This window comes from Aulonocara sp. 'chitande type north' Nkhata Bay, linkage group LG7 (assembly GCF_057382095.1).
Source record: "Aulonocara sp. 'chitande type north' Nkhata Bay isolate Kocher_YH1m ecotype deep benthic linkage group LG7, A_spYH_male_GT1.1, whole genome shotgun sequence".
Taxonomy (NCBI): domain Eukaryota; kingdom Metazoa; phylum Chordata; class Actinopteri; order Cichliformes; family Cichlidae; genus Aulonocara; species Aulonocara sp. 'chitande type north' Nkhata Bay.
The window spans coordinates 68,020,811-68,048,172 of NC_141350.1; the positions used below are offsets into that span (position 1 = coordinate 68,020,811).

At 47.7% G+C, this 27,362-nt stretch overlaps 1 protein-coding gene across 2 annotated transcripts; it reads right to left on the reverse strand.

Moving 5' to 3' along the window:
- Positions 1 to 73: 73 nt before the first annotated feature.
- ankrd27 (ankyrin repeat domain 27 (VPS9 domain)) lies at positions 74 to 27,362 on the reverse strand. Of its 2 annotated transcripts, none has more exons than XM_086302168.1 (28): positions 27,087 to 27,362; positions 22,371 to 22,493; positions 19,895 to 20,005; positions 19,446 to 19,754; positions 18,745 to 18,804; positions 17,385 to 17,438; positions 16,977 to 17,042; positions 16,565 to 16,641; positions 15,922 to 16,043; positions 14,432 to 14,510; positions 13,440 to 13,566; positions 13,251 to 13,343; positions 11,650 to 11,771; positions 10,820 to 10,902; positions 10,563 to 10,678; positions 9,975 to 10,067; positions 9,645 to 9,842; positions 9,089 to 9,199; positions 8,658 to 8,774; positions 6,001 to 6,045; positions 5,798 to 5,914; positions 5,533 to 5,727; positions 4,423 to 4,542; positions 4,170 to 4,343; positions 3,473 to 3,566; positions 3,274 to 3,352; positions 2,561 to 2,624; positions 74 to 2,465 (listed from the first exon to the last, which is right to left on the reverse strand). In XM_086302168.1, the coding sequence occupies exons 2-28, from the start codon at positions 22,470 to 22,472 to the stop codon at positions 1,935 to 1,937; spliced, it is 3,459 nt and encodes a 1,152-aa protein (XP_086158294.1). In that variant the 5' UTR covers positions 22,473 to 22,493; positions 27,087 to 27,362; the 3' UTR covers positions 74 to 1,934. The 2 variants fall into 2 exon arrangements, with proteins under 2 accessions (XP_086158294.1, XP_086158295.1); XM_086302169.1 differs by having other exon boundaries at positions 75 to 2,465; positions 9,140 to 9,199; positions 27,087 to 27,361.

Consider the following 27,362-nt stretch of genomic DNA (forward strand, 5'->3'; position numbering starts at 1 on the left):
GGTTTGATTATCGGCTAATTTTAATGAGAACATGACAGAAAAGCAGCAGAGACCGGCTTCAACGACACTGAGAAACAAAAACAACACCAAATGTCATTTGTCTGAATCGCAGGTTTATTCTTGTTTATTTGGGTTTAAATTAAATAAGGCACATTCACATCATCATTAAGACTCGGCTTTGACATCCGCTCAGACGAAGTTCAAACATAAAGGTGGTTCCTGTGAGAGGGAGACAGGAAATAGTGACACTGATGGGAGACACGTTTGCAGCACTCTGCTCGTAACCATCAAATCGACTCTCGAGTAAAACCGTCAAAACCACAAATATGAAACATTAAACAGCAGGACAGTCGGCTGTGATGGAATACCACAGTTTGTCTTTTTCCTCTGAAGACGCGCTCGTTTCATCAGGTAGCTACAACCGTTTCATGAAGCACAGAGACCGAAACTTAGAAATTAACCTGACAGAGGGACAAAAATCAGACTGATTTGTTGCAGTTTTCAGTCATTCATCAGGCTGAACAGTCTGAGTCGGGTTTTTGGGGTTTGGACTCACAGTTTGTGTTCGATGATGTCATGATTTCATGAGGCATCAAGAGGAAGCTCAGACAGTTTGATTCGGTTCTCGACGTCCTTACTGAAGGTTAATAAACCACCTGAGCTGATGGAGCTCTGACTTCGGACCAAAGACCGTTTAGAAACGCTCGCACTCCACGTTTGTGGCCGCTGTCACGTTTTCTTTGTGCACGGATTTGGTCGAGAGGCTGAAATGCTAAATTATCACCACGGACGTCATAGCATAAAAAACATGGCCGTAGGAAAGTCAACGCTGAAGCGCGTTAAGGTGCATTCGTTCTAACGACCAGCAGGGGGCGACGCAAAAAGACTTCCTGTACAGGAAACCGTGAGTCAGTAACACTTCCTGATGAGTTTATGGCCTCAGCCATGAGGTTCAAGTGTTACATGAGAGTTTGTGAGGAGCACAAACAGTCCACAGGTCCAGTTCAGTGACTGTGACTGAAGCCCATCCTTCTCTGCAAAAGAAGCCACGCCCATCGGTTAAGCGTTACAGTATTCAGATGGATGTCATACGAATTCACTCCATACAGTTTTTCTATCAAACTATAAACGTGGCTCACTCTCCACTCGAGGGGTCAGCGGTGTTAATGTTGGTGCTCAAAAATCATCAGCGCCGGTAAAAAGACGGAAATCCTTCAAACAGCTTGATTTGGAAAATAGCCGGCGGTGGTGTTGGATTAAAATCTGCTGGATAAAAGCTCGCAGCGAGGTTCAGCAGCGGACAGGGAGACACACGGAGCTCCACCCTCCTAAATAAAATAAGATCATCCTGATTAAACCAAAGTAAAAAAGTCAGCGGCACAGAGCAGCAGCACAAACTACAGCGAGGACGTTCAAACAGCAAGAAATGAAATCAGCTTGCATCCCTTTTTCTCCGTGAAGGCTGGAAGTGGAAAGCGCTTTAAACTCAGCTGAGACGTTCGTGTTGAAGCTCAATGTAAAGAGTTCCCCGTGCGAGGATGGTTTGGATCTCGCTCGCCTCCGCACAAAAGCGCCGAGCAGTTTTCAAACATCTGAAAAACAAAGTTCGGAAACCTGTCAGTGGAAAAAATGCAGCTTCTAGTTTATGTTAACGAGTGAGAAGGGAGCGCGAGCGGCGCCGAGCCTGTGCGGGTTAAACCTGATCCAGGTTTCTGAGTCAGGGCCGTCTCTGACGTCCCCACTGACGCAAAACATGGATGGTGCCCGACGCCCTTTCAGTTTGCCTGAGGAGGCGGAAACCTCCGAGCGGGACAAATACAACCCGACGCGCTGCAGTGAGAGGACGTTTGGTTCGTGAGGATCCGGAGTCTCGTGTGCTTTTCTTTCGGCGGTCTTCTTGCTACTCGTGCCGTCTGCGCTTCGCGCTCCCTGCATCACTGTGCGCTGGGTTCTGGCTGCTGATTGGCGTTGCTCTCTTCGACTCTTTCGCTCTGGGTCGGGGAGGGCAGGTTAAGGGGATAAGGGGTGGAGTCTTCATCCCTGTGCTCTGACGGTAAGCCTTCAGCTTCCTCGCCAGGCCGAGGGCGGCCGTCAGAAGAGTCTGCGTGTAAATCTCGGTCGGTCTGGCTTTCGGGGTCAGACTGAGCAGACAGGATGTTTGCGAGCGGGACGTCGGCCGAGCTGTCGACCTGCGATGATGTAGTTGACGGTGTGGACGGCGAGGTCTCGCTGCCCGTGCTGCAGCTGGAGGCGTCGGTGGAGAGCGATTCGGCGCCGTCGGGTAGTTCAGGAGCGCACGCGACGTCTGTCGGGTCAGCCACGGTCAGCGCGTGCGTTCGCTCCGGCGTGTGCACTCCGGTGTCGAGGGTGTGAGAGCGAGCCAGGCGCCGCTCTTTGAGGCTTCCTGTGGGGCTGCTGACCGCCACCGTCTCTCCTCGCCTCAGCCTCCACCTGTCCGGATTCACCTGCAACGAAACGGCAGCAGAACTAAAGTCAGTCCTGCTCCAGACCGGAAACACCGATAAATACCAAAATACATAAGAGAATAAGACGCGTGTACCTGGCTGAGGTTTGGAGAACACCTGGGTGGAGAACCTGAAGAACCCTTCCTCATCTGCTGCATCCTGAAGGTGCAGGTGGGAAAAAGGAAAGAAAAATGGGGCTGAGGGTCGATGGTGGAAGGTTAAAGTCATACATTCATGAGAAATAAACTCTGATATTCTCTCAGACTAAAAGCTGCAAATGTCTGTGAAATACACTCAGAAATAAAGCGGAATAAATCACATTTAGGAGGAATCAACTTTCTCTTAATCTAATCCTGCAGCTGCTTCCTCTAGGGGGCGCCACAGCGCATCATCTGCCTCCATCTCACCCTGTCATCCAGCCCTCTACATCCATGAACCTCCTCTGAGCTCCATCTCCACCCTCCCTCCTCTGCACACGCTCAAACCATCTCAGCCTCTCCGACTCTGATCCATCCTCCTCCCTCCCAACGAAGACCTGAGCATCTTCAGCTCAGCCTCCTCAGTTTGTTCTTCTGTTCTAATCTCAGAATATTCCTGAGAAATAAGACTGAATATCCTCTGAGAATATTCACGAGGAAAAAACAAACACTCAAATACTTTCTAAGAATTTTGCATCACAAATATGAAAAGATTCAGAAATGTTACTGCGATTGCGCAGAGCAGTCACTGCACGTGTGGTTTGCTTTCCCTTGATGAGTGGGATGGTTTCTTGTGACTGGTGTGGATTCGTGGCTTGTTTGCGGCCTACCTGCTGATGGACTGAGCCAGCTTCTGCTTCCTGCTGTTGGAGTTATCCTGCAGCCTCAGACGCTGCACGAAGGAATGAGCTGAAAGAGCAAAAGCACAGAAACGATCCTGATTACACGGCTGTGGATCACAGTCCCCATTCTAATGAATGAAATTTAAGTAAAGCCTGCTTTGTAGGATTTATTGCTGGTGTTAGTTACCCAGAGCTCCTTTGGGGACGGAGAGGAGTTTGATCGGTTCATCATCAGGGGAGAGTCCAGATGCTTTCTGCAGAGCTCGCAGGATTTCAGTGTTCTGCACGAGATAACAGGAAGATAAGTCTTCAGACCTGCACGACGGTGCAGCGATGAAGAGCTAACAGCTCCAGGAGAACCCCCCAGGAACGACTCCAAAGTAAAAGAAGACGAAGTTTATACTTCTCATATTCAGCAGATCATGGTCCCATTCTTAATAAATACAATTGTGCACCGGCCACTGCAAGGTCAGCGAGCCGTTTAAGCTCTCTGTGTTGGCGCTGAGCTACAGTTACACACATTTGGATTATTTTGAGCTGTGAATCATACAAAGCTACCCTAGCACAGTCCAAAGACATACATTTGGAGTTGAGCGGGTTTACTTTCATGCTTTCTATGAACTCTGAAGCTTTTTGGGAGCTACAGCTAGCTGAACATACTGGAAGGTGCAGTTTCATGCTCATCACATTTTATGATTTTAAAATCATGTATCAGACATCAGCATCGGCTTCAAATTCATTCTGCTGGACTACAAAGGCGGGACCTGCAAAGAGCCCTGATGTCAGCACCGTGGAGTCGGCCTGGTCACTGAGACGGAGCGACGCCATGACGCTGACATCAGGACCCTGTGGGTCCTCAGATTCAGCGTGAGGCACTCCACGACCTTTCCGCCCAGCTCGTAGGCGCAGTCCAGCGGCGTCCTCTGCCTCTTGTTCCTGATGCCAGGAGAGGTTCCGCCCCTCAGCAACAGCTCCACTAGCGCCAGATGCCCGCCCCGCACTGCCTCATGGAGCGCCGTGTTCCCCTGAAGGTTCGCCACGTTCACCAACGCATTACTCTGTGAACACACACACTTTCAGAGTTAATGTGTGTGTGTGTGCGCGCGCGCGCGCGTGCGTGCGTGTGCGTGTGTTCACCTGTAACAGGATGGTGGCTGTGTCCAGATTTCCACGCAGGCAGGCGTGGATCAGCGGCGTGTTGCCATAGTGATCCTTTTTATTCAGCTTGGCGTTGCACTCCAGCAGAAACCTCACCACCTAAACATCACCATGACACTCAGAATGACATCATCCTTCACAACGATGACAATAAAATCACTTTTTGCCAACAGACACACACACACACCACTGTAGTGGTCACCAGCAATTAGCCGGGTCCCAGTCAGAGTCACAGACAGACTGTGTTTCCACCGCTCAGCTCTACACGGGCGTCTAAGAAAGTACAACCCCTGCAGAAACAGGCTGCAAGGTGAAATTAGAGAAAGTGACCGTGCAGAATAAACAGCTCACATTTCCCCTCAGTGAGGAGAAAACCTCTGAGCGGCACCTGAAACTGACGCTTGGGGTTGGACTCCTCTTTCTGAGCAGTTTCTCTGCTCAGCGACACGAGCGAAGGAGCGAGCGGACTCGTGCAACAAATGAACTTTAAGTCAGCTTTGTGCTCTGCAGTCCGGCTTTCTGATTGTTCACGTTTGAGTCCGTCTTTGTGCCCATTGCATAACTTCTATTTCCTCTGGGTGATATCCAGAACATCCAACAATGAGGATGCTGTGAACTAAAGCTCTGCTGGTGGACACGTGTCCTGCAGTTTACTGAATCTGAGGCAACATCTGCCAGCTGTTGGTGTCCTGAAGTCTCTGACGTCACTGCCTCAGAGATGATGTTGCCTGTCTTCCTTTAATATTGGCTATAAAATAGTTACAGGATGGGCACCAGTTTGTTTCTGGAAAACAGTGAAGATCTGCAGCCAAGAAGAATCTAGTGAGATTATTTTGATAATACTTGTGCACATCAGGCTAATCTAAGCATGTTTTTACCAAACAGCAGCGTAACCTGGAAATCTGCTGCTGTAGAGCCTGACTTTCTGCTCCTTATGTGACGTGTTCATCAAAATTTGAGTAACTCTTTTAAACCTAACTAACATCAGCCAAAACTTCCGACACGTCTTCCTGACAATGTGGCCAAGTTTTCCATGTTTACATCCTGTGCACGGAAAGCTCACACATTCACTTCTCCCTTATCGCTTACCGGGATGTGGCTGTTCTGGCAAGCCAGGTGAAGTGGCGTGGCGCTCTGGTTGGTGCGGGCGTTCACGTTGGCCCCGTGGCGGATCAGCAGGGTGGCCAGCGGCAAGTGTCCGTGGAGGGCGGCGACGTGGAGAGGCGTGAAACCGTCGACGTTGCAGCTGTTTACGCCGAGAGTTCCCGCCTGCTGCACCGATAGCTGCGGGAAGATCAGAGAGTTTAATGGAAATGGCGTCGCATCCACGCTGCTGCACGGGCTGCCGGCGTACCTTCTGAGTGGGGGCGCAGTTTGGGCACTGACACAGAGGGTGGCAAAGCGGAGCCTCCGACCGTACTTCTCCCTGATCCTCCTCTTCCTCATCCATCCACTCCAACAGGTAACGCACCTGAGAAACAGGATGAGCAGACGTCGTCACGTTTCCCATCGAGGGAACGCGACCCTGAGCGTTCAGCACAAATGCAGAAGACTCACCATCTCCACGTCAGCGTCTGCCACGGCTCGCAGCAGCTTCTCCACCTGTCAGTCAAACACAGAGGCGTCAGACACCAACGTTTTCTTCTTCTTTGGTACTCGGAGCTGCACAGACCTCCATGAACGCTTTCTCAGAAATAACGTTTGACCGATTGATTATTAAGTGACCAAACCGGTTCGTAAGCGGATACAAGTGTGGCCAGAGGGGTCTTCAGAGGCTCTACAGGACTGCTTTAATACTACAGACTGGAACATGTTTAAGCAGGCTGCCACCTACAACAACACCACTGACCTCCAGGAGTACGCAGAGACTGTTACTGCCTACATCAACAAGTGTATTGAGGATGTAACAGTCACGAAAACCATAACTGTCCGGGCCAATCAAAAACCATGGATGACAGGAGAGGTCTACAGGCTGCTGAAAGCTCGGAATGTTGCCTTCAGAGATGGAGACGAGGCAAGCCTGAGGACAGCTAGGGCCAACCTTTCCCGTGGCATCAGAGAGGCTAAGAGACACTACTCCAGGAAAATATCGCATCACTTCAAAGACAGCAGAGACTCACGGAGCCTGTGGCGGGGCATTCAGACCATCACAGATTACAAGCCCCCACCACAGACCTGTGATAGCACTATCCCCCTGCTGAACGAGCTGAACACTTTCTTTGCTCGCTTTGAAGTCCAAAACAGCACCACTGCACAGAAGACCCCACCCCCTCCTGGTGACCAGGTGATGACTCTGTCCCCGGACAGCGTGAGGAGATCCCTCAGCAGGATCAATGCACGTAAAGCTCCGGGTCCTGACAACATTCCTGGTCGTGTACTGAGAGACTGTGCAGTGGAACTCACTGATGTCTTCACAGACATCTTCAACATATCACTCATCCAGGCTGTCGTCCCCACATGTTTTAAAGCCACCACAATCATTCCGGTTCCAAAAAAGTCATCTCCCTCCTGCTTTAATGACTACCGTCCTGTTGCACTTACTCCCATCCTGATGAAGTGCTTCAAACGACTAGTCATGCAACACATCAAGACTGTCCTGACCCCCTCCCTGGATCCCTTCCAGTTTGCGTATCGGCCCAACCGCTCAACCGATGATGCCATCTCCACTGCACTCCACTCGGCACTCACACACCTGGACAAAAAAGACTCATATGTTCGAATGCTGTTCATAGATTTCAGTTCAGCATTCAACACTATAATCCCCCAACAGCTCACTCAAAAACTGGTCCAGCTGGGGCTCAACACCTCACTGTGCAACTGGCTGTTGGATTTCCTCACCGGAAGACCTCAAACAGTACGGGTCGGCAGTAACACATCCAGCACCATCATTTTAAACACGGGGGCCCCGCAGGGATGCGTGCTGAGCCCCCTCCTCTTCACTCTGCTGACCCATGACTGCACTCCATCATACAGCTCCAACCTCTTCATCAAGTTTGCGGACGACACAACGGTGGTGGGTCTCATTAGCAACAGGGATGAGACCGACTACAGAAGTGAGGTGAGACGCCTGGCCACGTGGTGTGCTGACAACAATCTCTCTCTGAATGTGGAGAAGACGAAGGAGATTGTTGTGGACTTCAGGAGAATGCACACCCAACATGCTCCTCTGACCATTGACGGAGCGTCTGTGGAGAGAGTGAGCAGCACCAAGTTCTTGGGTGTGCACATCACAGAGGATCTCTCCTGGACGTACAACACCACAGCACTGGCCAAGAAATCACAGCAGCGTCTCTTCTTTCTCCGCAAACTAAGAAGAGCAGGAGCACCAGCCCCCATCATGTACACTTTCTACAGAGGCACCATCGAGAGCATCCTGTCGAGCTGCATCACTGTGTGGTTTGGAGCCTGCAATGCGTCCTGTCATAGAACCCTCCAACGCATAGTGAGAGCTGCAGAGAGGATCATTGGCGTCTCTCTCCCCTCCCTCCAGGACATTTACAGCACCCGTCTCACTAAAAAAGCCCTTTGCATAGCGGCTGATCCCACGCACCCAATGCAAAGCTTCTTCAAGCTGCTGCCGTCGGGGAGGAGACTGCGGAGTCTCCAGGCCAGGACCAGCAGACTGAAGGACAGCTTCATCCATCAGGCTGTCAGGAAGCTTAACTCCCTCCCGATTCTGCCCCCTCTCCCCTCTCTCCTCCACGGTCTCACTGAACTCTGTCACACACACTCACACACACACACACACACACACACACACACACACACTCTCTGACTCACTCACTGGCCTGCACCAGTTACCAGTCACTTTGTGGAGCATTGGACTGCCATTACCTCATAAGACTTTGTGTTACACTTTCTCTTACCGTACATTACCAAATCTCCATTTGCACTATTTGCCTATTTGCACTACTCTGCCTGGTTTACACTCAATGTCACTTACCCTTATATTGTATATTGTATAGCTTTCTTGTTATATGTAAAATTGTATTTATTTAAATTTTTACTTTTTAATTATTTTACTTGCATTTTTAATCACTTTTATATTTAAATATATTTAAATGTTCATTTGCTATTTATCTAGGGATTGAGAGTAACGCAATTTCTATTCTCTGTATGTCCTGTACATGTGGCAGAATCGACAAATAAAGTTGACTTTGACTTTGACTTGATTGGTGCTAGCAATGTTGTTGTGTTTCCTGGTCAGCGCTCACCTCTCTGTGCCGGACCCGTTCTCCCTCTGGTTTGACCTCCGAGCCCAGGGAGGAGGTGCTGGAGACGGAGGAGCGGCGGCTGCTGCAGTCTGAGGCCAGAGGCGAGCGGCTGGGAGACTGAGAGACAGAAAAGAGATGCTGAAAACACAACCAGCCTCCAAATACTCCCAATGCTAACATAGTTTAGCTTTAGTGTGTGAATGCAGGTCAAATGTGACCACCAGGGTGAACGTTTCAAACATACGTGGTGAAACCAGAGAGGACGCAGAGTCAACTGCGAACATTCGCTCACCAGTTGAAAAGTAGTTCCAGGTTTCACTGGAACTACTTTTCACTGAGTGCCCCTGTTAAACATGCAGCCGCTCTGTCTCGTGAGGAAACCTTTTTGTATTCAATTACACTTTTGTCACATGGATTTTGACAATATTCACTGTGATGTTGGAGATCTGTCCGATGCAAGCGTGAGTGCAGATGAGACTCACGTCGACGCCGCTGCCGCAGCGCTTCCGGCCGTTCTGAGTGGACTGCAGCTGCATGAGGATCTGCAGGAAGACATGAACACATTCATTTTACAGTATGTGCGCCATGAAACCAATATGTTTCTTTTTCAGGGAGCACCTGAAGCATCTGTTTACATCATTTGAAAAACCTTTATCGTGCAAGAAAGGCTGAGTGAACATGACTCAGAGACTCTGCAGGGCTAAAGTCCAGAGCCTGGGGCCTGATGCAGACCTGTGTCTGCATCAGGCCCCAGGCTCTGGTACTGCCTGGAGCAGAGATGAAACAAACATCTGATTTTAAAGTGTATCTGAAGCTGGTTTAGTGGACAGACTGGAGAAAGGGGATCAGTCGACCTGCCGTCAGCAGCTGATCAGATTAGCTGCTATCCTCATTATGCTACCACAGCTGTGGGGTGAGGGACTCAAACCAGCACCCACACAGTGGAAGCGTCCTCTGCATGTTCTGGCACAATCGAGTGTCGCTGACCTTGGAGTTCAGGGCGCACTGCAGCGGCGACTCCTTGTTCTTGTTGAGGATGTGGGTGCTCGCTCCGTTCTCCAGGAGCACCTGGATGATGCCCTCGTAGCCCCAGCGCGACGCCATGTGCAGCGCCGTGTCGCCTTTGTCGTTCACCAGGTCCAGACGGCACGTTTGGACATCGTAGTACACCAAGGCCTTCACACACTGACACACAGCATTTATTATTTATGAACATGCTGAGTTATTTACTGGAACAGACTAACCCGGTGGGTTCAAACCAACTGGAGCATTTAAAGGATGAAATGTGAGGACATAACAGAGAGAGCGGCGACGTACGTCCTCGTGTCCGTACATGCAGGCGAGGTGCAGCGGCGTGTTGCCGTTGTTGTCCTGAGCCTCCGTGTTGGCCTTGTAGTGCAGCAGCAGCAGCTGGACAACAGAAACAAAGGAAGGACATCGTTTGTTGTAATGTTCTCCTCCTCTGGAGCGTTCATTCGTCTTTATTTAACGACAAGTTTGTTTGGCTGAGGTCAGACAGCTGCGGCTGATCCAGAACACACATTTCAGTCCTCACTTTGGAAACTGGTTTAATGACTTTGTTTGCTTATAACTCATCTGTTTGGATTATGTTAAAGCTTAAAGGTAGAGGTGATGTTTGAACCTGCCAGTTAAAAATAACCAGACTTTGACTGACAGGTGGGTGGAGACACAGGCGGCTGTAGCTGCAGCTTCACCTCAGCTACCTGGAGTCTCTGAGCTGGACCTCTGCACCGTGTTTGTGCTGCTGGAGCCTTATGGAGCATTTTAATGACATTTTTTTCTGATCAATAATATGGCTGCTGTGAGGTCACTGCACTAACAGACCGTCTAAGTTCAGTTTTTTTAATTTAAATCCCAGGATTTTAGTTTTCTGCGCGTGCTCACCGTTACTCCCTGGTATCCACGCTGACACGCCAGGTGCAGCGGTGTGAGGGCGTGGTAGTCTGTGGCGTTCACCTGAGCTCCTTTATGCACCAGTATGTCGATCAGCTGGGACTGACCTGCCACACACACACACACACACACACACACACACACACACACACACACACACAGGTTAGTTAATACTTTTTATATATAAATTGTGCCTCGCAGTATTAAACAAACTCATGTTGTGTCACTGCGCGTTAGCAGCCACTCACCGCAGTGAGCAGCGACATGCAGAGGAGTGTAACCCCGGTCATCTCTGGAGAACGGCGTGACGATGGACGGGTCGTTGAGCCGCCTGAAACACGGCGCCAACACTCAGAGTCAGTCTACGGTCAATAATGGCTGAACGCGTCAAACAAGGAGCTTATTGGTCAAAGGTTAGAGGGAGCTTTCAGGAAGTAACCAGTGAGGCTCAATCAGACTCTGCGGTCTGATTCTTACTTCAGAGCTTCAGCTGCGACAGGTGGGCGTGGCCGACAGGTGGCGCTTTCTGCTAGGCCTCACTTTAGCTAACAGGACTGCACAGCGTTTGTGGTGCAGCTACATTTTTGAGTATTTTCGTTTTTAATGGGCCATTGCATAACGGTCTGAAATACACACACACACACACTAAAAGTGTGTGTGTGTGTGTGTGTGTGTGTGTGTGTGTGTGTGTGTGTGTGTGTGTGTGTGTGTGTGTGTGTGTGTGTGTGTGGGGGTTTCAGTGGGAAGTGAAAATACAAATGGTTTTTATTCCTGATTCGAAGCTCTGATGCACAAAAATAATGGAGAAAAGGGGAAGTGATGATCAGTTGAACAATGAAAATACAAGTCGAAGGCATCACATCAGCTTTTCTCTGCATATGTGCAAAGGCAAAGTCAGCCTTAGAGTGAATTTCCAGCTTCACAGTCAGTAATCAGTGTGTCATAAACTCCAGGCAGGTCATATCAAATCTGTACCGTGGAGCCTTTACTCTTCTTTATTCTTCGTTATTTTCATGTGAATGCTTTGACGTACTCTCTGTACCTCTGCGTGTTTGTCTGTGTGAGTTTGGACACTGACCCGGACAGCTGGAGGTCACAGAGGTCACAGGAGCAGAGAGGATGACACATCTTCACATCTTCATCGGCCTCTCCATCACTCAGCAGGCGTTCAACCTCCTCTTCATTTCCATTTGCTATGTGCTACAAAACACACAGGAGCAAACTGAGCATTAGCAAAATCTCGCCACTAGATGTCAGAAGACTGTAGATTGCCGTCAAATGAGTGTTCTTCGGTATAGTGGAGGGTATAGGATAAACATGTTAGCCAAGAGAGATCAAAAACATTAAATTCAGACTTTCAGAGTGCACCCCATAACAGCCGTAGCCAGCGAGCGTGTTGCTATCACTGTTTGGGGAGCGGATCCATCCAGATGCAACCCAGGGGTTTTCCACATCTGTCTGCTGTTTACCTCAGCTGTCAATGCTGGGTGAGAAGTATCCACCTTTATTTACTCTGGAGGAGTCAGGAGTCACTTTTGACTGCTGACAGTGTTACTGAGGTAAACCTTTCTGTTGGTAAGCTGCTGTTAGCCTCTGTTAGCTGCTGTGTTTTTGCTGCTGTTAGCCTCCGTTAGCTGCTATGTTAGCCTGTTTTTCTGCTGCTGTTAGCTATTGTGTTTTTGCTGCTGTTAGCCCCTGTTAGCTGCTGTGTTTTTGCTGCTGTTAGCTATTGTGTCTTTGCTGCTGTTAGCCTCTGTTAGCTGCTGTGTTTTTGCTGCTGTTAGCTATTGTGTCTTTGCTGCTGTTAGCCTCTGTTAGCTGCTGTGTTTTTGCTGCTGTTAGCCTCTGTTAGCTGCTGTGTTTTTGCTGCTGTTAGCAATTGTGTTTTTGCTGCTGTTAGCCTCCGTTAGCTGCTACGTTTTTCTGCTGTTAGCCTCCGTTAGCAGCTGTTAGCCTGTTTTTTTGCTGCTGTTAGCTATTGTGTTTTTGCTGCTGTTAGCTATTGTGTTTTTGCTGCTGTCAGCAAAAGTTTCTATAAAGTGGATATAACTGACACTTAGTGAATAAACTTTCATATCATGTGAGAATGTAATCATACTGTTTATCTGAGGGAAAGTGGGTTTTTCTTAGGACCCTCAAGCTAACAATCTGATACGTTAGCTTGTATTCAGGTGTTAGAAGGGGGAGGGGTGTCCTTCCTGGCCACTGTACTCAAATATGGTGAGGGGATATGACGGCTTCCACAAACCCACTCCTATGTATTTTTAACAGATTAATTATAAGTTTATCTGAATGTATCAGCTTCTTGGAAGACGTAATTACTCTGATCTATGTACAATATAAAAATAACCCCCAAAAATAGTTACTACACATTTAAATCACTTTCATGGCCTGGAAAACACCAGGAAACATAATGAACATAAACAGAAGAAATGCCAACAGAGGGAACAGAGCTGAAGATTTTAAGTGCTAAATAACAGTTTTTATTTCACTCTCTTAAATTCCTTCTCCTTCAAACTGAATTGGACCTCGAAGGATCTGTAAAAACATTCACAGCATCAGGAGAAGCTTTTACATCCCACTGTACAAAAAAAACAAATACACATCATGTAGGAGCAGTTTTAGACATCATGCTGATCTTTTATGGGACATCCGCTAACGTCTCGGGCTGCAGCTCACCTCAAACAGACAATTAATGGGCGTGGCTACACCCTGAGTCAGCAGACTCATCCTCTCCTTGAACAGCGCCTTGTCGCTGAGCTCACCAGAGCCCTGAGGAAGGAGGCAAAAACAGGAGAAAACACATGGATGATCTCCAGCACAGTGAAGCAGCTGCTGAGATACGACAGCAGTGTGTTTGTGTCTCACAGAGTTCTGCAGCTTCCCCAGGTTGATGTACTCCACCGCCGCCTCGAAGGTGCTCAGACAGTAGCTGAGCTCATCTTTACTCGAGTGGCTGAAGCAGAAGTTCCTGATGTAGCTCAGGTTGGCCATCCTGAAGATAAGACAAATTAGATCACCCAGCTACATCTTATTAACCCAAATGATGTTTCATAACTATAGATCATCCTCAGCAGCCTCCAGTTAGGCTGCCTTTCACTGGAAGATTAATTGTGCTTATTTATAGAGGAAAAATCACGCGCTGTGGACAGTTTACTGTCAACAAACATTATGAATTCAATAAAGTAATCAAATATTGCAATAAAAAATGATGCATTTGATCATAAAACATTAACATTGATTGTTAAAGTCACTATTGGAGGCCACCGGTCTGTGTCCTCAGCTGCACAGTGCAGTAAACGCAAAAACTTCACCTCCTGCCTCATAGGGGGCGCTGCAGAGTTCAGACTGAGCAGGTTCTGCTGCAGAACAAACACAGGAACCGCTCGAGATGTTTTTAATATTAAAATGTCTCCAGGTTGTGAAGTTTGCGGCACATTAGAAAATATGAATTCCAATTATAGCAACTTTCTGTACCGTGGCATCGTGGACACGCCCGTTATCGAAAGCTCAAAAGGATCTGATTTAACCTCCAAGAGGAAAGTGTGACCCACAAAACCTAAAAATATAAATGAAACGGACACAGACGCTGCCAAAATGAGATGTTAAGTTTAAAAAACTTAATTTTTGGTCCGACTGTTCCAAATTTCACAAATGTGGGTGAAGCCAGTGTTATAGTTTATCCACGCCCACATGCGAGACCTGCAGAATCGAGCAGGGCTGCGATACCATCCCTTTGACCCAAAACTGTAAAACTGTGAGTCGTCTTTTTGTTTTCACTGCCTCATTTTTTCCTCATTTCTCTGCATTTTATTCACGACAGAAGGTCAAAGGTCGCAGCCAGTTCCCCTTTCGCTCACCAGTTGGGGATTTCCGTCTTCACCAGCAGATAGAGGACGACAGACAGCAGGTCGTCGGCGCTCACGGCTTCTATGCTCACTGTGGAGGGAGACACACAGTCAGTGAGTGGAAACTGAAGAGTCATTCTTCCCATTCATCTCTCCCTCAGCTCAGCACTAATGAGTAAACTGGCTTCTCGTCAGCTCGGCGCTGCAGGCTGACAGCGGGGTTGTTGCCGTGATCCAATAAGCTTGGATTACCAAAGCAAACTGCACAAATGGAAGCTCACAGAGTCGGTACTGTCCTTTTCTTTAGGGAAACACAAGAGTCGCACAGCCGCTCTCTGATGAGTCCCGCATTTCCCTGCATTACACGTTTAATAAGGTGGTTTCTCTTATGTCACCGCGAGAAAATAAAGGAATGGTCTCATTTGTCAGACTCCTGGATCTAATGTGATTTTCTCAGAGTGATCCAATTGAAAACTATTAGATATTTATAGTTTTTTTTTGTCCTGTTTGGGACTTTTTCTACAAACGTGTCCAAATGACATAAACTGAAGTTTAATTTGACGTTAAATTCGATTAGATCTGCACCGCATTTAAATCAGCTGGCTAACACTGGGTCGCCCCTGGTGTCACCGAAACAGCTGAAAACAGCGCAGGCCTCCCAAGCTCTCAGACTTTGTGTTTTTGCAGCACAGCCCAAGGATGGAAACTACGACATGATCGCAAATATTACGTTAATATTATCAATAATATGGATTAATGGCAACACGGTGGTTAGCACTGTTGCCGCACAGCAAGAAGGTCCTGAGTTCAATTCCACCATCAGGCCGGGGTCTTTCTGTGTGGAGTTTGCATGTTCTCCCCGTGTTTGCGTGGGTTCTCTCCGGGTACTCCGGCTTCCTCCCACCGTCCAAAGACATGCAGCTTGTGGGGATAGGTTAATTGGATAATCCAAATTGTCACTAGGTGTGAATGTGAGTGATAATGGTTGTCTGTCCCTGTGTGTCGGCCCTGCGACAGACTGGCGACCTGTCCAGGGTGTACCCCGCCTCTCGCCCTATGACAGCTGGGATAGGCTCCAGCGCTGCGACCCTGAAAAGGATAAGCGGAAGCGAATGAATAAATGGATGGATTAATGCCAATGGACTTGCAACCTCTGTGTCTGTGACAAATTACTTTCTACTGCAAGCCTCATCCACACCTGTGCACGACCCAACATCCATGAATCCACCTGAGGAAACTCGGGGTTCAGCGTCTTGCTCGAGGGTGCTTTGGCATGCAGTATGTGGTGCACCACAGACCAGCTGCAGACTGACTAGAACTGGTTCCAATGTGTTGCAAATCTGAGGCTGCAAGGGACCCGCTCACGGCGAGCTGTGACATACTTCCATTAAAGCGAGCGCTGAAGCTCCACACACACATTTAAACTGCTTCTCCTACAAAGGAGGTCGATGAGCTCACACACTCGTTTTAGCTCCGCACACACAAACCAACAGAGTAAGTACCGGTGCGTCTCGGGGTCTGGGTGGCGGTCAGCGCGACTCTACGCAGGCAGAGCAGTTTGAGGAGGGGGGACGTCTGCTGGTTGAGCTGGCTCAGCTCTCTTTTAGCCCGAGACAAGTTTATGCTGCAGAGACAGAAGAACGGGGGACAGACGATGGGTCAGAGACATCGAACGGACACATTCACAAAGCTTCAGTGGCTCGGGCTAAAGGAAGGAGGCACACAGCTAAACAACAGATTCAATTTACAAAACAGAGACAGAACCAATCACACGGTGCAATGAAACATGACGCAAGTCTTCATGATCGCTCTATTTCACCAGTAACCCTTGGATGGTCTCCACTGTTGGGACCCTGAGCTGTCCCTCGGGTCAGACTGACCAGGACGTATTTAAAAACAAGTCTGAAATAAAATTTGACTTCATAAACCATGAACACGTATCGTGTTTGTCTATGCGAGCTGCTGGAACGCTGCCACGATCAGGTCACCTTAACTGGGTCCGTGTAAACGTTGAAGGCATTTTGCACATTTAAACATTGTCTGTAACGTGTTCAGAACAGCAAGCGCTGGTTAAACCTGTCAGCAGAACCAGATTTGACGCTGCAGAGGTCTGGGTCTCAAAGTCCGCTCCGGTGTGGAACTGACCTGAACTCGGGTTTGACTCCCAGCTCTTTCTGCTGCAGCTCCTGCAGACTCCTGGTGGTTTTGTTGAAGGCAGCGTCCTGTCGACCGGCAGCACAAGAGACGGGAGAGGAACTTTTGAAACTGTCAAAGCCTCTTTTTGGGGTCATCACAGTAATAAAGAGCAAGAAGGAGAAATATTAAGGCTTCCATCACTGAAACAACGATCCCTCTGCAAAGACAAGTGATCCCTGCAAGCTGCGTGTTTGACGTTATATCTGCAGCAGCGCGCAGCAAAAACACCACAGGGATGTGTGTGTATGCAGGAGGCACGTGAGCAGATCACTCAGGATCTGGTGGTGGAAGAAAGCGGACGAACAGACGGTCTATTCGCTCCCTCGTTACGTCTAATGAGGAAATCTGAGCTCAGACCTACCTGGCTGGCCTCAAGCGTTCCCACAAAGTTAAAGATTAATTCATGGATACCATGATGAACGTACATCTGGGAAAAGAAGAGGAAAACCAATATTTTAATACGTGTCAGGAACAGCTCATCAAAGTTTCTCACCTCGCACCAAAATAGCTGCATGTTTGGATTATTAAGCTGCTTCTGTCACATGTAGCTTTGCCCACATTGAGCTCCGTCTTATTTTTTGTAAATATCTTATTGAGTTTATTCGGCTTATTAATCGATTCCTTTACAGTTTCACTGGCATGAAGCAGGAAGTTACGTGTGACAGCTGTGGGAGCTTCTGCATGTGTTTGATGAAATCTGACTTTCTTGCAAACTTAAACTTGCGTCTACGTGTCAACCTTTCTCCTTCACTGAACCCAGAGACGTTACCTCCACAGCCTGTTTGAGGAGCGTCATCTGAAGCTCCTGCTTTGCCAGAAGTTTCTGCAGAAAACACAAAGCATGCAGGGGAAGAGGAAGGCGTTAGAGGATGTGATCAGGCCCAAAACTGCTGAGTCGCAGACGCCGCGGCCACATATCATCGAATCATCCAGTCCAGAGGAACTCGCAGCATCCTGCGTGTGTGCGTCGGGTCAGAGGTCACGCTGATTAAAGGAAGCTGATTTGAAGCATTAGTTACGGCGGTCACATGACACTGTTTGGGGTTCGATCCTTTCCGAACCGGAGGAAACGATTCCTCCCCACATGACAGCAGCAAAACGCTCACGTGTACAAAGCCAACAGATGAACGTAACGTGGCCGCATTAACACAACATTTTACAACGAGGTTGATCTAACGAAGCATTAACGACCAACGATGATGTTTCACCAGAATGCTTCCTCTGGTTTATGTGCTGTTTCGTTTCATTTCCCACAAAGAGGGAAGCGACTGCACCGAGGTCACAGATGCCTGAATCAACGAAAGCAGGACTTTTCTGAACTACAGCTGCCGACTCAGTACAGCCCCCGCTTACATGCAACGCTCACATGAGCTTCTTCTGCAGTAAAAAGCATGTTGGACTGTCATGATTGTTCACAGCACACTGCTGAGCATCTGTGTTTCCTGCCTTAACACAGGACGTTGTGAGGGAATCACCAAGTTTGCACACAGCAGAAACAATGAGTGACAGAAATCTGCATTTTCTCCCAATTTTTATGTTATTTTAGAGATTTGAATAAGAATCCTTTTAATACAGGTGATTTTGCTAAAACCTCTGTAGTTGGTGCCACAGATTCAACATCCTGACCGACTGGACTGCTCGTCCTTTGTATGGTGCAAATCTCTTATCCAGCTCAGGCTCACAGCGGACTGGATCGCTGTTAAACTAAAACAGCAGCCTCTCAGTGAGTAATCAGCACTTTCCATCAGCTGCTCTTCCCTCCGGCAGAATCGGCTCTCAAACACAAGCTCACAGTTTTATTAAAAAGAAACGAAGCGGAGACACGGAGAGCTTTAACAGTCACATGCTCAAAAAGCACGGCCGTGTTACTCGACCACGTTTCTCACGCCTTTGATGTCATCGTGCAGCCGAGGGACAAACGAAACAAAGTCAGATAATCACACGAATAACCGTGAACGCACCGAGCCACCATGCAAACCAGAGAAGCACGCGAATAATAAAGACATAGAAGAGTGAATATTGGTCCCAGGTGAAGAAGCCAGAAATAAATATTCTCCAAATCAAGGAGAGAAAGGCGGATTTTCATTCAGCCAGTTTTAACGTGACAAATAAAGATTGTTTCTACTCACCAGGTGAGAGTCTCTCAGCAGACACTGAAGACACTTAGTGTAAAGACCGTTCACCGAGTCCTGACAGGAAACAGAACAGCTGTTAGCTCAGCAGGAAAGAAAAAAATCGAACGCAAAAATCCCCTAAAGACTCGAAAACATTCAAACACATTAACGCTAAAAAGATGCACGCTCTCCTGGAGGTGTTGTTTGCATTGTTGTCATGTATTAAATCAAAGTGAAGCTAGCTGGAGGAGCCTTAAACCTGCACTCTTTTTGATGGCCACTGGGGGGCGATAGCTGCAGCTGTACAATGACAAGTTCTGTAGACATGTGACATCAACTTGTCTGCCAATAACAGGCCTCGAGACGAGTCTGCAACCATCTGCAACCACAGGGAGGATTTCCAACCAGCTGTGAGTGACGCTGGAGACCGATGGTAGCTGCTGGGAAACCATCGCTCAAATCAGTCGGTGGCCCTGCTAACCACCAGACACTGACACGGATTACCCAACCAGCTGGAAAAACCTTGTGATTGCATCAGTATTTCTGCCTTATCTGAGTCATGGGAGCGCAAACCTATCTGTGGTAAAAGAATGACGAAACCTGTGAGGCGTGCTATTTTAGGTCAGACACGCGCAGAGCTCCGTTTCCTTCAGACCCCCGTTTGTCACTCTAGTCCGTTTATCACCAGGGTTGTGTTTTGTGTCTGTCATCCCTACTATGTGGTGCCGGAGTCCCTTCCTCTCCTGCTCCCTGAAGGCCTGACAGAAGCTCTGGATGTGCTTGTCCATCTTCTGGGCGTGGCGGCCCAGGAACTCCCTGACGTCCTCCAGGCTCCTCAGGCTGTAAGAAGACGGCGTGCTGACCTCGGACAGGCTCGGGTCCACCTCCATGGGCCTGGAGACGCACAGGATGCTGTAGCTTTGCTCCCGGTCGTTGTAGAAGGTCTCCTCGAACAGGATGGGGATCGACACTGGAGCCGGGAACCCGGATCCCAGCAGGACCTGCCTGTCCTGGATCCGGACCTCCTGTAACACACACAGAGGTAAAAAGCTGTTAAACAGCCTCTTTTTGTATTTTTAGGACTGTAAAAGTAGGACAGCAGTGCGTTTAAACTCAGCCTCTGGCAACAACGAGCAGCACAGACTGGCTTGTGTTGAAGACAGACCTTCCCGTCCGCAGTCTTATAACCGTCCTCCACGGGCTGCAGCACATAGCTGTCGAAGTGAGAGTCCGAGTAGCTGCTGAGGGTCAAACTTCCACAGCACGGCACCAGAACCTGCAGGTTCAAGGCGACACGCAGGGTATTCCATTTATTAAGCACTCAGCACAGATTTAGAGTGACCTTTCCACACCAACGACAATCAGATAAGGTCTGATCTGTGTTAGGAAGCAGAAAATAGGATCAAATGGTACAAAGAGTGGAATCTTCACTGTATTAACTGCGGTTAGATGATGAACAGCACTGAGATGGCTCCTGGCCTCTAACTCACTCACGCTTTTAAAGTAGTAGATGTTTATCGTGAAGTATACGGCACTTCGGTGTGTGGTGGGAGTATTAAAATACAGAGCCGAGGCTCCACAGTGTTTCTCTGCACATTCGAGTATCCGATGGTCTGAAAATAGCGCAGAAACACTGACATTAAACAGGCGTCATTTGTTTTTAAGATGTTCACATGAAGTCAATAAATGCACATGACCTGATCGGCAGCATTTGATTAAGGATCTGAAGACGCAGTCACGAGCCAGAGCAGCTGCTGAAGCCCTGACGTATGCACAGCATGTGCACGCTGTGCCATGTAGAACTGATTTTTCCGCCTCTGCTGCGAACCGCAGCTTTAATGCACTTACACGCATTTTTTTTCCCCACTGATGTTTTGACGGCGTGCAGATGACCCGACTGGCCGGCGTTCAGACATCTGATTCTCATCTGCTGCTCCAGGCGTCCGATCGTCATCTTTAACAAGCTCAAACGAGGTTTAGAGCGCCGCTTTGCAGCTTGTCAGCTCATCTGATATCTCTGCGCTTCACTGACAGCCAAATGAAATGTATCAACCCCGCTTTAACAGTCCGACCAAAACAATGCTCCTCTAACTCACTGAGAGTGAAGGGATGGCAGCAGAGCGCGTTGAAACCACCAGAAACCCCACGCTGACCCACCGTGAGGCAGGAAGTGGTGTAAAGGTGTCGCTGTGTTTGAAACCCCGGCTGAGCGTGCTTCTTTTACCTCAAACATTGTAACAGAGATAACGTCCCCGACTCTGATCTTTAACCTGCTTTAAGGGGCTGGTGTGATTCTCAGCTGTTTGTAGGCGCAGCCTTCAACCACTGAGGAGGAAGCGAGAAGCTGTTCTGTGATAGAAACTGGCAGAGCTCTGCAGCCGGCTCACACCTGGACTTATTCAGGTTCTGCTGCAGTTATTTTGAGCTCTGTGCCGTTTCCTCATTTTCACCTCCCCCCTGTTGTTTATTAGTGCAAACCTTCCTGAGCAGAGACAGACGCTCAGACCCCCAGCCACCTGCAGACGAAGCAACACGAGGGTCTCCAGCTGCACACTGATGTGTTCCTAACACAGACGAGCAGCGCCGTCTCTCTGGCGTGTGCTGGATCTGCCTCGCGGTCTCATGCCTGACATCACTTCCTCCGTGAGGCAGCCGGGTCAGATGGACCTGAGCTCCTCACCCTGTCACCGAAGCTCAATTCTTCTGCTTGTTCCCTCCATTCACAATTCCTACTATCAGGGCTGTGCGATATGACCACAATCTCATATCCCGATATAAGACATCTGTCGTCCCGGTAACGATATAAATCAAAAATGTAACATTTTCTGTAAAGTCTGTGAATCTCGGGCAGCTCGACCTGCGTGAAGTGTTTCCAGCTGGGCGTCGTGTAGCTGGAGTCGAGCGTTTAACCGATGCATGAAACGATACATTTTTAGACACAAGTTGTAACGGCGCCGTTTCTTTGTGAGTATTTATTACACGGCGTGCTGCGGGGAGAAGCCTGCTCTAACGTTTGAGTCTAAGCTTTATTTTTTAGCACCTGGCGTCTTTTTTACTTCTCATCTGTAAACACTCTGCTCTTTCACGTGATTCAGTTTATTTTGAAAAGTCTCAACAGGATCCTGAGGTTTATTGTGAAAGGTTTATGTGGAACATAAACAAGCGGACACGCGATGGCGTTACCGTCGTTGTTGCTAACAACAACGCATAAAAACAGGCGCTTGTCCGTCCGTAGTGTGGTTTTATTAAATATAAGAGAAAGAGAGAACTTTAAGAAATGAATACAGCCACTGCAGTGATCAAAGCATGAACAAATATTGCTGTAACAGTTTATTTTGCGACACCACGAAACAAACGACAGACGTTTTTATATCGTCATCCGATATATATCGTTATATCGAACAGCCCTACCTACTGTTACATTTAATCACATCTGCTCAGTCTGAAGCATTTTCCACCCATTTTTAAAAAACATTGATCATCTAAGTGAATATAGACGCCGCAGACTCACAGCTATGTGACACCCAGACAGAGCGCTCTCTGATTAATCGCCGTCTGATATCGTGATCCGGTAGCTGATCCTCACATACATGCAGGTGGGCTTGTCTGGTGACATAAATGAGATGACGGGTCAAACTCACGATGCCGTGGAGCTCTGCCACTTGGCTGCAAAGGTCGGGTCTCTGCTTCTCCAAGGCCAGGTAGAAAGGATTCTTCAGGATGTTCTCATCATATACAGCCATAAGGAGCTGGAGGTCTGGATCCTGCAGACGGGACAGGAGGATGATGGGAGGAAAGACCTTAATTATCAACCAAGTACGTGTCAAGGACTTTTATAAGTATGTGACCAGTTAAACCCTTCGTGGGGAGAGGACTGTGGGGTGCAGCCCTGTCAGGACTCATCTTCTGGGGATTATAAATAATTGTAGAGAATAAATCTTCCACATCAGCCTCTCTGAGAGCAGCTGCTGGTTTCCTGTCGATAGCATGTGGCAATACTGCTCATTGATGTTTGAGAAAAGCCAAGCAACAACAACAACAACAACGACAAAAGATCTCATGATTCCTTAATGCCTCCAAATTTGAATCTTAGGACAAGACCTGAAAACAAGCTCATTTATGGTCTTTGAGGCCACCGGACAAGAAGTCCCTTTCAATCTCGTTTCCAGCCTAATGTGGGTGGGGGTGGGGCTTATGTTCCCATCTCGTTCTGTCAATCTGCAGTGTTCAGGCCCCCCAGAAGTCGCTCACGGTCACGTATGAAGCTGTGCTGCCTGGATCTGAAGAAACCAGGGCTGCTTCTCTCTCAGCTGATCCAATTCTTATTGAACTGGTTTATTTCCGTACGATTGATCTAATAATCCTCCATCCAGACAAAGCTTCACCGGCTCCAACCTGGCCAGGCTGGATGTGAGGCCTCGGAAAAATCTCCCCGAGTCTGTAGTTACTAATGCTGCAAATAAGAGCGTTAATGTCTAATTACAATTCACCGAGCCTAAAGAGGTGAGCAGTTAGGTGGTTTGAACTTTTGACTCCATCTACCTGCAGCTGTAAACCGCGAGTCCTCTGAAGGTGTTACAGGACTGTAGATGCCTTCAACAGAAGACACATCGTTTTGAACCTGGGTGTGACAGCGCTTTTATTTTGAAAAAACCCATGCTATCAAAGCTAACTTCTTTTAAGCTTCTGTAAAGCTGGAGCGGTCTTCCAGCTTCAAAGAGTTTAAAAGTTATCTGCTTCTGACCCAGTCTCTGAGGCCTCTTCCTTAGAGACTGGGCGAGAAGTTCAGTTATCCAGGAGGAGCTCGGAGCAGAGCCACTACTCCTCCACCTTGAAAGGAGTCCGCTGAGCTGGTTTGGGGACCTGGCTAGGATGAATCCCTCCCGAGTGAAGTATTTCAGGCATGTCCTACTGGGAGGAGGCCGCGGGGTAAACCCAGGACTCACTGGAGAGATAATGTCTCTTGGCTCTCCCGGGAACGCCTGACTACATTCACCCATTCACACACACAAGCCCTAGATGAGCGTGGAGGAGGTGGCTGGGGGGGCTGATCTTCTCTGCTCGGGCTGCTGCCCTGCAATAAGAGGCTCTAATTTCTGATCTTTAACCCTGCACACTTCCACTGATCACCAAACTGTTTTCAAAATTGTACTAAATGCAGAAGTATTGCATATCAGCATCACTCACACCGATGACCAAAAGACTGGTGTCAACTAAAATTGTTCCCATTCTTCAAAAGAACCAGTCAGAGGTGTACACTGGTCAAGCTTGTCTGATTAGAACTGCTGTTACAGCATCTGGATTTACTGAAAGAAGTGGAACATTTTCTAAACCTTTCAAAGGTAAAACACTGAATGCACCAACTGTAACAGAGCCGATTATTTTTTCGTTGTTTCGACTGATTGAAACGTAATCAGCAGCTAGTTCAATAAACAGGCATTTTAGTCCAGTTCTGAAGTAAAAGCCGTTCCCTGTTTGTAGCGTCTGCAGTGTGAGGATCTGAATGATGTGTTTGGGACTAAACTGATTATCTCAGTTCATGCATTCAATAATAAACAACTTTCCCCCACACATCAGTGAGCTGCAACTGGAGTTTTGTGGAAACAATGCACAAAAAAGCAGGTCATCTCCTTGCCTGCATTTAGCTGGTATATCATTGTCGTTGTGTTGATAAGGAAAGTAAAAACCACCACGCTCCATTTTCTGTCTCACATTTCTGCAAGTGAAAAGTTAAAAATTCCCACAGGTTATAAAAGTGTGATTTCCTTCACTGAGGCGGCAGATGTGTAATCAGCCAGATGTGTTCGGCCTGAGGCAAAGCTCTTACACCTCACCCAGAGAACACAGATCACCAGAGAAAAGCAAAAGGATCTCAGACTCATGCACAGCTCTCTGAGCTCTGCAGCAGCTCCGTTCTTCTCTTCTTCGGTCGTTCTGTTGCAGACCTGCTGCTGTGCTGGGATCTTTGTCCTGTTGATGACCCGGTTTGGTCCGAGCTTCAGCTGTGGGACACACGGCCTCACACTGACTCTACAGAGGAGCTCATGGTCCACTCAGATCATCGTCCCTCCTCCACCGTGCTGACGGCTGTATGAGGTGTTTGTTTCCTCCAGACGTGCTGCTGTGCGTGATGGACGAACATCTCCACTGTGGTCTTGTCTGTTCCAGGAGTGTGGAGCTACGCTGTGCTGCTGTTTGTATTTTAGAGAGAAGAGGCTTCCTCCTGCAGACCTTCCAAACAGCCGTACTTGCTCACTCTGTTTGTATTTGCACTGCCGTAAACTTTAACATTAAAAATGATAACGATACAGTCAGAGATGAAGTCTTAAGACGTAACCGAGTCTTTAGCAGTGATTGTAAAGAAGACACACATTTCCTCAGGCAGGTTGTTCCACAATCCAGAAGCCCTAACAGCTCGAACCCTTCTCGCTAACATCAGAAGTCGCACACCAGTTGGAACAAGAACAGCAGGTCGAGTACCTTTACAGGGGCCGTGCAGGGCTTCAAAATATAACAATAAGACTGTAAAAATCAATCCAAACAGCAGAACCGTTAGAAGGGCTGTAATGTGCTCACTTTTCTTGGTTCTTTTAAGAAGTTTGGCTGCTGAGTCCGAGGGTTTTTCTATTAAAACACCATTTACCTTTTAAAAAGTCAGCACAGCTAATAAAACAAAGGCGTGGGATCCACGTAATCTGTTCTTCTTCCCATTTCTAGCCTGAACATCAAAAGGAGAAACAATGCCAACAAAGAAAACTCAATGAAAACAGAAAGTGGTCTGAGAGGTCTGATAAAAACATGACTGAAATGATACTCTGCAGCACATCCATGAGATTACAAACGTTACTGTACGAGCGCCAAATTTAATTTAAAAACACTTCATTCATCTGCGCGCCAAAACCACAACAAACCAGATCAATTCTACAGAAAACACGATCAGTTCTGCCCATTAAAGAGTCAGATTTTTATTTAATGACAGAAAAATACGTTTTTAAACATTTTCTGATCTCTTAAAAATCTCTAAACTGACCGCTCACACCTTGCAGGTGATCCACTCACCTCAGAGGTCAGCTTCATCCTCCCTGAGCTCCCACACACGCACTGGAAACCAGTTCAGCACAACACACACAGTAAATCCCCACCCGAGCAGCTCCATGCTGGGAAAAAAACATCACGTGACCCTCGTGACCTCCCAGGCTGGAAGCAAAACAGCAGACAGAGGAATGTCCATCCACTCGGGCTTGAGCCACATTCACAGCTGATGTCTTAGCCTCAGGTTGAAGGGAACAACAGCATCACCAACAAAACACCGAGATCACCGTCCAAACTCAGGATAATAAACCCCAGTCACACCAAAGTCCTGTGATCTGAAGACACAATGACTCACAGACTCACTTTCCTGAGTGGATGCTTAGTTGTTTCGTCTAAGATGAGCGGTATTAGCTCCGCCCCCTCTAAGTCAACCACCTTCTGGTTGGCTGCCCCTCACAAGCTGTAGGATGTTTATGCACACACTGGTCTTAGTAAAACTTTGGTCATGTTTAGTATGAATATTCACCACTAGAATAGGAGACATGAAGGAATATAAGGAAAAGTAGGATCATTTCAACACAAAACAAGGAGACAAATCGGGAGTGTTTTATCTTTTTAACTGATTCGCATCACTAAGGACTTGGATTTTATATTCCAGGTTTCTCCGAAATGCAGCTTTAAACTGGCACACTTGCACTTCACACTTAGCAGAGGTGGCCTGAGGGTTTTCTTCCACTCTTTTAAGTCTTATTATCTCATATGTTCACTCATACTCTCCCTTTCTATTATGATTTTTTTTACTGTGTTATATTGGGTTATCAACCCATCTGTTTCGAGTAAACACCTAGATGTTCTTCTTCGATTTGCTATTATATATAAACAAATACAATTTAATGTGTATTTTCCTGTTTTGTGGTATAGATATCCATAAAACAAGAAGGTAACTTAAAATGAAACTAAAGTCGTAACTCTTAAATTTGACATTTTGTGAATGGAGTCTGGCGTGGCGCTGGAAGCAGCTAATAAACTGTGTCACGGTACCGTTCACATGACAGGTGCAAGGAGGAGTTTTATGCTGCTCGCTGATAAATTAATATTTGAAGTTATCCATAGTTATCTAACAATTGTTTGTTCGGTTTTGTGCGTCTGTCAGTAAACGGGGACTTTAAGTTTTTAAATTAGCCTCCTAGCTAAAACCAAAAATACAGCCTGTAGCATTAGCGTTTCTGGGGATTTACTGTTGCCTTAGCGTAGTGACACGTTAGCGTTTCCAAACACGGAATTGAGCCAACAGATGTGATGATTTGGAAGAAGACTGATTTTACCTGCTATTAACGAGTCCCTTCGGTCATCCAGGGTTTAGCATGTCAAAGCCAAACAGCCTCAGCAGCAGCCTGCCAGGAGCCCTACGAGCTTATCAACCTTGCGAGACGAATTGCGATAAATAAGCTGCTAAAACGAGCCGATTCGCCGATTATAGCGTCCTGAGTCTGATTCTGTCCAAGTAAAACTTTTACAGAAGAAGAAACGCGTTCATGTACACGAACGTTTCATTTATGGGATCTGATGTGGACAAATTAAAGGGGAGAAGCGCACCGGGT